We start from the raw sequence: 14872 nt of genomic DNA, 5'->3' as shown, positions 1-14872 counted from the left end.
AGGGAGACTGGCGTATATTCGCTTTACCACAGCTGTTTATACCTGTTTATAACTTTAGTTTTTAGTAATCTGTGGAAAGTCATATATGCTCTTGTGTGTAGTAGTATAACATCAGATTTTATGGTTTGAATTTTGACTATTTACATTAATGTCTTGCTCACGATGTCAGGTAGACTTGTCCCCTTAAATGATACATCAATTACTAAAAAACATATACATTGTATATTTTAACTGTAAATTTTGTTTCATTGTTACTCTTAGTCTGTGTTGTTTTTGGTGTTAGCGCTATGGTGAAATCGAAATTTCTTTTTATGCCCAAGCGGCAAACTGTCGATGGGGGCATATTAATTTACCTCTGTCCGTCCGTCCGTCCGTATTACTCGTGATCATTGCTTGTCCGGCTATTTCCTCGTGCAGTTTTTGAACTACATCTAAAATATTTTACATGATATTTCTACACATGATGAAGGTGTGCAAAGCCAAAGAATTTTGATTTTCGTGAATAATTACAGAAATTGCTGATAGTTACACTTAGTCATTTTACTCAGAAATGTTTTGATCCTGGCCTGTCCGGTTATCGCCTCGTACAGTTTTTGAAATGCATCTAAAATATGTTACAGGATATTTCTACACATGATAGAGGTGTGCAAGGTCAAAGGATTTTGATTTTTCGTGAAATACTGCGGATATAGGTGATAGTTAGACTTAGTGATTTTCATCAGGAATAGGGCTATATGGCTTGTATTGCTATCTCCTTCTGTATTTTTTTTTAACTACATCTAAAATATTTTCTGTATGATGTTTCTAGACATAATGATGGTGGTCATTGGATCTTGATTTTTGTGTAATGTTTTTTTTTTTGTTAAGCAACAAAGTTAGGGATTTTTTATTAAGGGTATTAATTTTTTTATGTGTCCGTCAGTCCGTCCATCAATCCTCTTTTTCTTATCGCATGTATTTTTGCAGTGCTTAGCCTGACATACCAAATATTCACTGCATCAACCAACAGTACATAACCTTACTGAATCTGCAAACAGTGTCTTCATATAAAAATAAACATGTTCTTAATTTGGCAAATCTAGCGGGCGGGGCATCATTAGTGTCTTACAGACACATTTGATTCACTAAAAAAAATATGACGCGGGGGGCTCCTGTGACAAACAGAGCTTCATTTGTATGGAAAATCCTATTTTATAAAGTAGTTGTTCGTTTGTCATATAAACAACTTGTCCTAAGAACAATACCGAAGCAGACAAATAATGAGTGAGATCTATTTGACAAAGGCTCTTCTGATGGCGTGAAAGACAATGTTTTCAAAATTTGAGTTAATTTGACTGGATAATTCGACACTACTGAGTAGAAACTTTGAAATCGTGGAAAGTGCAGTTTTTTAAATGGTCTATTAGATACATCTAGGCTAATAACGATTAAAAAAACAAGTCAATAGGGAAATACCCCCTACATGGTCTATAAAAAGAACTTTATTTGAAACAATGAACCATTCATAGCATGACAAAGTTAAGTTTCTATTCTTGCATACAATGAAGATGTTATCGAAAAATTAAATTATATGAACTTTTGTTTCATAGCGACGCTTTTAAGTTCGTCTTTAAATGGAATAAATACCCACAATTAACTGTTTATGGAATCGTCATTTGTGTGCGACTAACTACGCGTTTCTTCCAGCTACATGCTTGATTTCTTCCGGCTACAGGCTTGATTTCTTCCGGCTACAGGCTTGATTTCTTCCAGCTGCAGACTTGATTTCTTCCAGCTGAGCTGCTGGTTTAATTTCTTCCAGCTATATGCTTGATTTCTTCAAGCTACATGCTTGATTTCTTCCGGCTACAGGCTTGATTTCTACCAGCTACCGGTTTGATTTCTTCCAGCTGAGCTGCTGGTTTAATTTCTTCCAGCTATATGCTTGATTTCTTCCAGCTACAGGCTTGATTTCTTCCGGCTACAGGCTTGATTTCTACCAGCTACCGGCCTGATTTCTTCCAGCTGCAGACTTGATTTCTTCCAGCTGAGCTGCTGGTTTAATTTCTTCCAGCTATATGCTTGATTTCTTCCGCCTTTAGGCTTGATTTCCTCCAGCTACTGGCTTGATTTGTACTAAACTTGTGTCCTTCTTTATAAAAGTACTCATGGCATTCGATAATTCTTCCAATTGTGTACCACTATTATTTAACAGTGCTTATTTCATACCATATTATTAACGTGCTTGAATAAAGCCACAGTTTTATAAATAACGGGAAATATTATTAACACTATGAATTTCAGTGAAGTTAGATGTGACGAAATTTCGTTTCTCCAAAACCCCAGATTGATTAAGAGAAGTTGAAGAATTACACAAGAAAAATATTAACTTATCGAATGATGTTTCAGAAAAGATAGAGGCTCGTGCTGAAGAAATACTACGATGTGTAAAGAAATTCAAAAACGAACTTCTTGATGAATGCTACTTAATCACAAATCAAAATAATGCGAATGTGTCATCATTTGAGCAATATGTTAGTTCGAATATGTCAAGTAAGGATGAGAAGGATTTATCAACGATTTTTCAGGATTTCATATCACGCAAGGTTGATGCTGTAACCAATGAAAATGGTGATGAGACCAGATATACCAGTATAGCGAGTCCACACTTGGAACTATCAATGTCATGGCTTTAAAAGCAATGTTTGGTGAGTTGTCTGTTTATAGCACGGAACGACCTGTTCAGATCGAGAATAGAGACTGGCGATATCAACAACTGGGTGGACATGAAAATCTAAAGACTGTTTGTACAATGGAGAATTTCAACCAACAAACAAATCTGCACAAATGTCATCAATGACATCGATGGGCAATGCGACCAGAGATAAGTGGGGATATAGAAGGTGTAAATCGTATGGCGTTTTCAAAAATGAGGAAAATGAAGACGCAATTTGGCCGAACCGGGACCACGACAAATACGGTGATAATATTTATGCCAGAGTTAAAGAAAAGAAGAAACCAAGAAGTAAAAAGAGCGGATATTTTCAATTGTGGTCGGAAGAAATGAGAGGGAGAAAAGGTTATCTTTGCAATACAGAAAAAGAAGCAATGCATTCGTCAGGTAATAATGTGACATCTTCAATGAATCAGTACGGTGAAAGTTAAACAAACAAAATGTCCGGACTATATACTAACCCTTGAATGCGAAGAAAACCCTATATGCTGCCTGTGTGTTGTCAACCCAGAAACAAGTTGGATCCGTCAGGGATTTTCCACAACAAATTATCTTTTGAACATTTCATCGAATAAGAGGACAAAAATTCAGTTCGGTTTTGTGGCCGAGGATTGGGCTCTGAGACCGTCGGATACAGTTATCGCCGTTAATTATGATAACCAAATCGCCTAATTGACACCGATCGGACCAAACGACACTCCGCAGACATCCATTAAAAAAATAGGTTGGACGTTTCATAACTTGGATATGCATCCCATAGGGATCGCTTACTGTGGTAATGGCAACATTTTAGTTGCCCTCGTTGATAAGATGACGTTCAACGTCAACTTGAGAAGTCGACGAAAAGCTGTTAGGATGAACGATCATTTTAATGTAAAAAATACCATTAAATATCATAGAGGCTATCCTCTTTTTACTTTGCCAAGGCGGCTTGTCTGAAAGTTGTTTATTCCGGGGTTGACCCTGGGGATAACCTGTTTAATCCAAATGGTGTGTGTTGCGATAGTTTTTCTAGAATAATTATATCAGATTACAATGGAAATAAATTGCACGTCTTAGATCACACCGGGAAATTACTACAATATATAGTTCATCCGGAAATTAAAAGATCCTTTTGCGTTGCCGTTGATTGCTTTGACCGGATTTGGGTAGGACTAAAATGTGGTAAACTTGTTGTCGTTGGATTACAAGACCGACTCGAGAAGGCGATTGCTCAAACTTCATGTCAGTTGTAATAATTGTGAATTATATGGCTGAGATCTGTTAGATTGAAATCCATCATTTAAAAAAGTTATTTTTTCTGTTCTAAATAGCTTTATTTACGTCATATCTGCGAACAAAGAGCATTTTTGAAGATTTATAAATTCGATTTAATAAGATAGCATGACTCTTGATGGTGATATTGCGTAAGATGCTTTCATATTGTCAAATTCTATCTTAAACTCATATTATGGTTTGATTAAATATGTCCTGGTGCTATGTAAAAAGCGGAAGTAATTGACCTTTACGTCTCTAAAATTATAAAAGATAATTGGATTGCTCTCATTGTTTGATTTTTCGGACATTACAAGAAATGGAATGTACGGCGAACAGGTGCTCTTTTTTTCACATAAACATATTCAAAATCGTATGATTAATTACTGCAACCCGGACAAATATGTTTTTTCTTCTGTATTCGATATTATTGGAAATTGAAAAAAAAAACGGTGTAATATATAGCTTATATATGATAACAGTTCACATTCTGTTTGATTAAAATAAATGATATTAAACAATAATGACTAATGTTTGGGAAGTGAACAATTTAGAGGGAGAGAAAAAACACGAAAATATTTCAAGGCGAAGAATATGAATAACAATATTAGACCACATACATGAACATCTTTGGATTTCTTGTTTAATTAATCAGATTATAATAATTCTTTGTGTATTCGTTATGTTTTTCATATCATTGCATAATATTATTTCCGTGGACTTGTGTTGTTACGCTAGATTATTGTCAAAAAAGCTTTTTTTAAGACAGTGGTAGGTTCAGCTTTTGGTGATATGATCTTTCATATATTAACTTAAATTGTTGTTATCACAATTTGATTGACCAATATGTATTTCTATCTCACAGATGAGAAAAAACGCATTTTCAGTTAGATTTAACGCTATAACGGGTTGATAACCTAGATTTTACTCACCCGCAAAGCGACGGGTGTCGCTTGCAAAGCAGGGCATACTTACATTTTCTGCGTATCTGAAGTCACTCTGTTTTTTTTGTTTTTTGTTTTTTTTTGTTTTGTTTTGTTTTGTTTTTTTTTTTTGTTTGTTTGTTTAATGTTTTTTTTTGTTTTTTTTTGTTTTGTTCTTTGTTTTTGATTTTTTGTTTTTTTGTTTTTTGTTGTTGTTTTTTTTAGTTCATATTGCAAGTTATTTAGTCTGTATGTGATGGAGGGAGCTGTTGCTGTCTTGTCATCCTTGTCTACAGTTCTATGTTTGTAATTGTAATCTTGGTGTCTTGTTCTCGGGCTTTAAAATACAAGAGACGGTTGATGTGTTTTAAATTTCAACCTGGCACGGATTACGCCATCTTTACTTATTTTCGATAGTCTTATGCTGAAGTTACATTTATGCAAATAACAGTTAATTTATTCTCATCTTGAAATTGACAAAGATCAGAATTGATGTTGAACTAACACCGTTAATATTAATTATAATATTTAGCATGACACTATATAATTGTACTAAACTATGTAATAAGATGTCCTATTTTGTGAGACTATATAACCTTTTCATCAAATCAATTTCAGGGCTGAAGTTAGATAGTATGCCCGTGTTTATTGTTAAGAGGGTGTCAAAGCAAAAACCAGGCAGTCGGTGGCACATGAACACAGTTTTCTTTAGAAAAATAATCCATGCATCCTTTCTCAAAGTTGAGTGAAAGTTTTTGATTACATGCAACGATTAACGAGAAATAAATTACATAGAAAGCATTGAAATTCATTGAAAAATGGAGATCACTGCATGGTGATTTTGTGAAAAATTAGGAAACTTTAAAATCATTTTCTGAGCCATCCATTGTCACCATTGTCGATTTAAATACATCTTTGACATACGTATTTTTTTGTATGATGTAAAAATTACATTGGAACATAAAATTCAGTGGGAAATATTAGGTTGTGCTACCCATATCATAGAATTTGCCTGGTATTTACATGGACTGTCTCTCAGTAGTTAATGTTTGTTATTTAACATTGGAATCAGATCTCGTTTAAATTGAGTTTTTTTCTATTATTTAATATTGGGCCGATTTTATTTGTCAAAAGATTTAGATGGTTAAAATGTGTGAATAAAAACTTCCATACGGTTTTTTCATCGTTTCATTGTGAATTTGTTCTGGAAAGAAACAGGTGAGAGTTCATTGCACCCATAAAGAAATATGTACTTTGCTTGCATTGATATATATGCAACTCTTCGCTAATAATCATTCATCATTTTACATTTCAGAAACTAAGAATATTCAAATTGTATTAAATTAAGTTGTCAAATGCGATTGATCGATTATTTCAAATTTATGCAAATTAATAATGGCAGAAGCAAGGTTAATTGATTATATTTTCTGTTTGCATGCAATTTTATGGTTTAAGAACAAACCATGCACTTAAGACTCTGCAGAGAAACCCATTGAATTTGAGTTTTAATGTATTTTTTTTCCATTTTCTATTGTAATAATATGTTTTAATAAGAAAAAATCCTGCACTTAAGACTTAAGAAACTCATTGGAATTTAGCTTTAACGGTTATGTTTACCGCCATTACTTTTGAAATAATCGGGTTTTTTTTATTTGAAAGTAAAATTCGGTGATAAAAATCAGCTGTGTTTAATGCTTGATCATTCCTTTTATTCTTAAATAACTAATACATGGTTTCCAATTCATGTCAAAACTTAATTCAACTGGAAAATTTTTAATTAACTTTTGACAGTGATTTTAAGGTTTGAATTTGGTTTTATGTTTACTTTTAAATGCTTTTGTGAAATTCAAATGGATTTAACCAGGCTTTATAGGCTAGGGTAACAGTTTTACATAAATTTCTTAGAGGCTGAACATTAAACTGATTATCCTTGTAAAAGTTTCTGTTTTTTTACGTGTACTTTTGTCATCAATATGAACGTAAACGTTTGAAACCTTTCTGTATTGGGCAAGGTTGGATAAGTGCATCATATAGAATAATAGTACTTATTGTGTACGAAGTTATTTTTTTTCTGTAAAACAGCATTTTTTCTTCGCCGTTTCAACATCTTATGTAGTCCATTGTATTTCAAAAGAACGAGGGATTCGTAGGTAAAATCTAATTTTAATTTTACTTAAGTGGACATTTCAACTCGTGTCATTTAAATGTAAATCATGAATACCGAAGATTATTTCACTTTTAGTTCTGTAAACCCTGTCTATGAAAGATTTTCAACTGGTTGATTCTGAGGATGGATTAAGTATCATTGTATCTTGAATAGAAATATCACCTTGATTATTGTAATATAAAACTCGTTAATTTAATAAACCAGAAGATATGAAAATCTTTGGTGATACATTGTATATATTTTACAGTATTTCAGATTCGGTCAGTGGTATTAATTTTTAAGTACCAGTCCATATAAAATTCAGACACTGCCCATGATAAAGTGATTTATGGTGTAGAAAAACCCATGGATCAAACGATGATTTTTGGTCAACATAAGCTATATTTCTATGTAACAATTGTCCTTTCTGTATAAAGATCTGTACTTTTGAGAAAACTACACTTTAACTTCCCACTAAAATCAACCAAATCAAACTAAATCAAGAACGATAACTCTGGCAAAGTGCTAATTTCATGTACAATCTATATAAATTTTATCTCAAAACCGCAACCCACAAATGAAAAACTAAGACTGGCTATGTGACCTATAACGGTTTCTGAACAAGAAATAAAACTTGAGTTTGTAGGGTTTTTGATATGCATGAATCACTTCCTGTCTGATTTTTATATAGACTGATACTTAAGTATGAGTTAGTCTGTTTATCATTGTATATTTACTGTTACTAGCTGCTTCGAAGATTTCCATCGTATAGTTGATTTATATCGGTGGCTGCAGCTTATTAAAATGAATTTAATTTCACGTGATTAAACCTCGGTAAATGCCACTGCTACTAGTGACGCAGATGTCTTTGTTCCGCCGTTTATTTGAGCCAGGCGCAGTGATCTCCGTATTTGCCGAGAGTTTCTTCGTATAAAACACGGACATAACATTTTTTTGAAACATTTTCTAAAATTTTGGCTGAAGATACTGTACAGGACCGGATTGGCTGCCGAATTTATGTTTGCAACTATCATTGTAAACACTTGATAAGAAAAATTCTTGTGGAATGTTGCAGGTTTGATTGTTTCACAAATAAGTAGTATTTGATGCGGAGAATAGCTCAAGAAATATACTATCACGCACATCATGAGCATTTTGATAACACCTCGTCTCGCTTTCAGAGCTTCAGAATGTCGTTCGACAGACGATCCGTTTGCACTTCGTACGGTAACTCTCCGGTGAAGTCTATCTGATCCTGTGAACAAATGTTTTGATATCAGCAAATAAAGCGAGAGTTGAATTACAAGCGGAATAAAGTAAAATAACACAGATTCTAAATATTTGAATATTCTGTAAAATGTTTGGTGCTTCAAAGGAAACATAATGGTGCAATATGGTTCCTCCTTTCCTGGTATGATTCTGACATCGTTAAAAAATAAAGTTGGTAGTCCGGTCGCCAGCGCAAATGGCCACAAACATCCTAGTACAACTGATATCCGTCTTTTATTGCACAGGATGTGCGCCTTTATAGGGTGAATTATTGCAACATATCTGAAAAAGAATTTACATCGAACTGTGAGAAATGTGTGCAATTTAACCATGCAGTTGGAGTTGTTTATATAGATATGCTTGCTTCTTCTTGTTTTTTAACAATTCAATTACAAATAATTGTCACTTTTGCCTCGTGAATGAAATATAATATTTTTAAACGATTGGTCAGTAATACGATAACATAGTTAGACATGAGCCAGATTAAAAAAATTAAAAGCACACTAAAAAGTATTTCGAGTCATAAATTGATTTTAGTTTCATAAAACCTGATTTATAATGATAATACAGTAAAACAGGAATGTAGATGTTCTGTTACACCAAGTACTGTAGTTATTTTCAACACTTCAGGCGTTTATTTGTCGTTCATCAAATTCAACTGTTCAGATGAGACAAATTTTCGTCTCGAGTGATGAAGATGTTTATTACTGCTGTTTCTTGATTCATTTCGGTTAAGAAAACTAGAAACGTCTTCTTTCATTTGACTGTTAAATTCGTTTTAAATACTTCCTATCACATTGGCAAGGAGACTTTCTCAACCCTTTTCATACCAAGGAATTGAATGAACTTAGCAAGGAATCTTTTAAATAGATGGAAAGCATTAAGTGTAAGTGTTTGTAAGAATCGGGCAAAATGGAAAAAATCAGAAACATGCATGTCAAAAACTCACCAATCTGACAATGTAAAATCACTCAAGGATACTTTCTCTATTTGAAAAGACCATTATTTGATATCGACAGCACTGGCTTTACGCAGAAGTTTTCCGATAGAATCTTGGAAAAATGAGGTTTTCGACATTTATCTACTCTTAAAATGTTTATTTTGAGGGCATTTCAATGATATTGTAACTCAATGATCCAGCATGATATAGAAAATCCTGTCCGTTTTCCTTAAATTAAACTTTTTTTTTTTATTTTAAAGAAGTGACAGTAACAGAATAATTAAGGATACCAAGAGTTGAACGGTACTCTATAGAATATATTCCAAGGATAAAGACTAAATAGGGAAAATAGGGTATGTAAGTCTCGTTCTAGTTTCATTATCTTTACCGGAATTTCCGATGTAGAACGTATTGAAAACCGGAGACCGATCTGTATTTTATTATTTACTTCCGGGTACTCGAAACGCTGTATAACAATGCAAAATCTTCTAGTTTATGTGTTTTCTTACTTCATATATCATATAGAAATAGTTTTTATTGGTATTTTTTACACAAAAAGTTTTTTGCCCTTAACACTGAACTCAACGCTCTCTAAATGAAAAATCTCTATGCTTTTGAATGGTAGACTAGGACCCATTCTCGTGAAATCACGAGGTCACATGACGAGACTTACACACCCTATAAACACACAACAAAGAAACAAAAGTAAAAGAAGCATAAAATTCGGAGTTTTAGAGGAACACATGAACAAGAGTATGTCTAGATATTGAAATATCATTATGCGTCTTGTTAAGAAATATGATTTTTTCGTTAAAAAGATTTAAAAAAAAATAAGTGTATAAAGTCCACACTGACTTTCACAATAAATTGATAAAATCATACTCTGATTAATGACTAAAGATAGAAAAGTGTTGACTCTATGGAGATGAATTCCGAGGACCTGTTGAGTTTCTCTTATACCAGGTTTAAAATTTACAAACAATCATGAGAATACAAAAACCAGGTGAATGTAAATTAATGAAAAATCAAACTCAAGTATATAAAGATCAAAACCAGGTTTATGTCCATCCGAAAATCCAACCCATGGGTGTTTATATAGCAAGAATGGACATGGTGAATATGTTAAAGAGACGACAACCCCACCTGGATGAAAAATGACAGCTCAAGGCTACTGATGGGTCTTCAATGGGCGACAAGGAAACCCTCCCACTACAGGGCAGCCTGCAGCTGGCCCCTAAACAGAATTATACATATGTACAGCGAAATAGTTGCCCCTATATACTCCAGTGACATAAAAGTAACTGAAACATACTGAAGAACATCGTGAAAATCAGCCTTTTGCATCATAATTCACTTTAATATTGTGGAGATAATAGAACATTACGCAATAATGGCACATTTCTGTGTAACATACGCAATAATGGCACATTTTTGTGTAACAGTTTCAATCGCGGTAGTGTCAGTGTATTTTAGCATTGTCTCTGTGTCAGTCATCAGAATCGGTACAGTGTTGTCATAACTTTTCCTTTTTAAAGCTTTTCTATTTTCATATATAAGCATTTCGGTATTTCTTTAATGTCATTATTTCTCCTGTTTTCATTATTTACAAATAATAGTATTTAATTTAGATAAAGATAAACAATTATCATTTTCATCGATATTTGGATATTTTATATATGTTAAATTAATGGAACTTAGTCATCCCGTGTCTGACATTCCGCTCGCAGTGTACTTATTGGTGTTCTCTTTATAATAGCGAATACAAACGGGTTAACAGTCTGTCCAGACTTGGAATAAAAATGTCATCGCTTGTTCTTTCGTAATGTTCGTAGTGAGTAGAATAAACAAGTTGAATGGCCGTAATGATAGCAGTTAAATAATAAAAATGTTGAAAATGACTTTAAGCGGCCATTTGAGAATTTGATGTTTTCTGCAGTTAGAGTTTGTTATCAATAGACAATATAGCATTTTTTTATAATATTGATGGCAGAAGGGTTTTTCTCTCTCGTGTTATATATTGTTAATATAGATTTCCGAAAATGTTTCAGTTTATAATAATGCATTTATACTTTTATGTAAAGGATAGCCATACCATATGACTATTTTATGGTTCATTTCTTAATATCCATTTAGTGAGCTATTGCCATAACACTTGTCTGTTTGATAACGTCTCTTCTAATAACCCATACTCAAAGATGATGAAAACTGATTGTTACTTCAATGTTTTCGAAAGCATCCATGTTATTTATTCATGAATAATTGGACTTTATTTGTTGATCTTATTGAAAGAACAAAGTAAAAATAACCCCTATAAGAAAGCATTATATAATTTACATGTTGGTTTTACGGCTGGTCAATTTCTCATTTTTAGGCTGTTTGCTTTTATTTATTATTAGTTAGCAAATTCTGTGCCAATTTTAGCAAGAGAAGTAAAACTCAATCAGACGACTTTTTGACACACATTCTGAAGGTCACCTTACAAGTCCCTTGAGAATGCGTGCAGGTCATTAAAATATAAAACATTGAATTTTGTTTTTGATATCCTTCCCTCTAAGACAAGCTAAAATTAGTAATTAATACTTTCCAGTATTCTTTCTTTTAATATTCAACAGTGATATTGTGTGCCATTGTTGCTTCTTATCGATAAAAGCTGTAGATAGATCAAAGTACCTTTATACATTATCACGGTGTCAGATCTAATATGAAAAGCTGCAAGCAAGTTGTATAATCCCTCGAATTAATTAGCTTGTCCGCGTCTTATAATTTGCAATTCAGTAATTAATCTCCGTTTTATGTCGTCAGGAATATCTTTATTAGAATGCAATCCTTCTAAAGAGAGGATAGATCTGCTTGAGTATTATTTAGATAATAATCACTAATACTTCACGTATTTCAGTTTGTCTAGAAATGCAAATATGGAATTTTCGTAATGTTTCTTTGAGCAAAAATGAAATCATAAGTATATACGGAGCAAAACTTCTTGTAAATTAAGAATTAACTATGTTAGAATGACCAATAAGCAACAGTATCGGTCATTCAAATGTTGGCTCTCATGCAACGTGGTTACCAATACATATAACGTAGTTCTTAAATGAACCCCCTTTCATCAATGCCCGCACAGGTCGGTATTTCGAATGACATTAAAGAATCAAATAAAATAAAATAAAATTGCCTTCGTTACAAAAATGAATAAAACCAATCATGCGCGTAAGTCCGTTTATTTATTAATTTTAATTGCATCTTAATTTTTCCTTCAGCTTGTCCCATTACACTAAGTGTAAAGAATGATGTTCGGGAAAGTTGAGAGAAAAAATCCTAGTTATGCAGGAGTGAAAACGATGGCGGAAAATATTTTTTCAGTAGAATTCAACTGAACTGGTTTGGTTAATTTTATTACTGTCCTACCTTCGATAAAACTCCCATTGGGATTTTCATTATATAAATGTGACTTTCATGAAGATTTTAGGCTTTGTTAAAAGAAAAGCTCGTTATATCGCGCTCTTCTTCATTCATATGTGAATCTGTATATTGAGAAAATAACGGGTGATTGACTTCTACTGTAGTCCCTTACCAAAGAAAAGGTTTAAACTTTATATGCTATGTAGTTTCTCCTCTCCTATATAACTAAAATTTGACGAAATGGCCGTAGAAAGGTAATTTCCTGTCGAAATGACATACTGCCTGTTTACAAGACAAAGGAAATAACTTTCTTGATGAAATGTTTTGTGTTAATGTTTCTATAACTTCTTCATTTAAGTGTTCTATCCTTGTCCAGACATAGCATGCAGTTTCTGGAGTCAAACTGTATAATCTATGATACAATTCTCAGAAATCAGGTTGATGTGTTGACTTGGGAGAAATATATTGATGTGTTGACTTCGGAGAAATATAATTATACAGTAGTTATTTGCCCTTGAATGACCTATATATTTATTTATAAGAATTGCTGTTATTAGTACTACAAAAGACTAAATTTCAATGACCACTTATAGTCTGTTGCCATTTCCCCTCGAAATGAACGGTTTTGCACTTTGTGTATTGGATTGTGAAAATGATAATGAATACAGAATTTTGGAACAAGCTGACTGTACATAATTAAAGGAACTACAATTGTTTTATTAGGACCGACAGTTTATTACTGTCACGTGTAAATTGCAAAACACCTTTAGGACATAAGGTCAATGAAAACTGTTTCTATGAAATATTGTCTTTTTCAGTCATTTTTTTTCGCAATTTTTAACTTGAAACATTATCGATAAGTGATACCTTTAAAGTACATTAATTGGATAAGGGGAGAAATATAAGTTCGTGGATTCTTGAATTCGTGGTTTTAAGGTTTTCAGTTTACCCATAGATGGAACTTTTCGTTGTGAACCAATTTTCGCGGTTTAGTGTACTCACGAAAACCACGACAATTGGTACCCCACGAACAATAATACTTTCACAGTAATGGGTAGAAACTATCAACACAGTTGCTTTACAGGAACGAAGTAATACAATACTTCTTTTTTAATCATTGCCTTTTGAAGTAAATAAAATCGCATTTTTCCTGAGCTCAATTAGCAATTACAGATAGATACTATAAAACAAAAATATTTTGCGTTGAGCAAGTTCGTCGTTTTTAATGTATTTGCGAACATCATCATTTTTGACAAAACCAAATCCTTAGAAAATTCGGCATCTTGTTGTCAATGTCAAGGGTCAATGTCATTGTGGAGACGTATTTGATTACAGAGTTCAGAAAAGAAAATGAAGTGCTGGATTACCGATAAATTGGATTGGGAGCATTAATGTAATGGAATAACATTGAGGCTTGTAGTATGGTTATCGTGTCATTCTCAACTGCTGGCTGTTTTTCTAAACATCTGGTCTGTTGGCGATCTGTTAAATCACCGTTTTACAACTAGTGCGGGTCAATTCGTTAATTGCAAGCCGTGCATGCTTTAACTAAGCCAGATACTACCAGAGAATCTGGACAATGATATAAGCAAATTTGAATACAATTACAACTTACCTTTCAATACAAAGGGCTATTAACGTTAACACAGACCCATACAATGCCGAGACCAAGATATACCGATTACTTTTACATGCTATTTTATTATAAGTCCACCCTTTGTCCGCCATGAATAGAATTGTCTCTGGTATTCCGAGCAGTAAAATAGTTAAATCAGCTACAGCCAAATTAGTTATTAACAAGTTAGTCATTGAAGTTCTCATTTTCTTGTTCAAAAGCACGGCAAATATCACCAGTGAATTCCCAAGTATTCCCACTACACCAATGATAAAGAATAGTAGTGCAAGACCGATTAGGACTTCCGTCGTCGGTCCAGATGTCGATGTTTGTAGTATTGAAGAATTAATCCATTCGGAGCTTTCATTTTCAAATGGCGTAGATATTGTATACTCCGACGCCATGGCAGCCCCTGCAAACAGAGAAAACAGCTTAAATTTACCTCAGAGAGTTTATTTATTATATTTTACTAGAATTTTAAGTAGATTATCAATTTCCATATTTAGCCCTTGATTTTTATATTGACAAAAAACAACACACGAATATGTATAAATTTACAACAAGTATTTCTGCAAGCATATTAGACACAGTCAGTAATTTTTTATCAGGTTAG

The 14872-nt window shown here is 33.2% G+C and overlaps 1 protein-coding gene and 1 pseudogene across 1 annotated transcript; one reads left to right on the top strand and one right to left on the bottom strand.

The window, feature by feature from the left end:
* The first annotated feature begins 162 nt into the window (after nucleotides 1-162).
* LOC148621655 (uncharacterized) lies at nucleotides 163-3948 on the top strand (annotated as a pseudogene).
* Nucleotides 3949-7282: 3334 nt separating this feature from the next.
* Nucleotides 7283-14663, bottom strand: LOC148621654 (neuropeptide receptor 15-like). Its single transcript, XM_088574006.1, has 2 exons — nucleotides 14260-14663; nucleotides 7283-8587 (listed from the first exon to the last, which is right to left on the bottom strand). The coding sequence occupies exons 1-2, from the start codon at nucleotides 14661-14663 to the stop codon at nucleotides 7861-7863; spliced, it is 1131 nt and encodes a 376-aa protein (XP_088430132.1). The 3' UTR covers nucleotides 7283-7860.
* Nucleotides 14664-14872: the final 209 nt, after the last annotated feature.

The sequence above is a fragment of the Perna viridis genome, chromosome 3, assembly GCF_037379345.1.
Source record: "Perna viridis isolate PV_CMFRI_1.1 ecotype Kerala chromosome 3, ASM3737934v1, whole genome shotgun sequence".
Lineage (NCBI taxonomy): Eukaryota > Metazoa > Mollusca > Bivalvia > Mytilida > Mytilidae > Perna > Perna viridis.
Note: the sequence above shows the minus strand (reverse complement) of the source record. Positions and strands in the feature narration are given on the sequence as shown.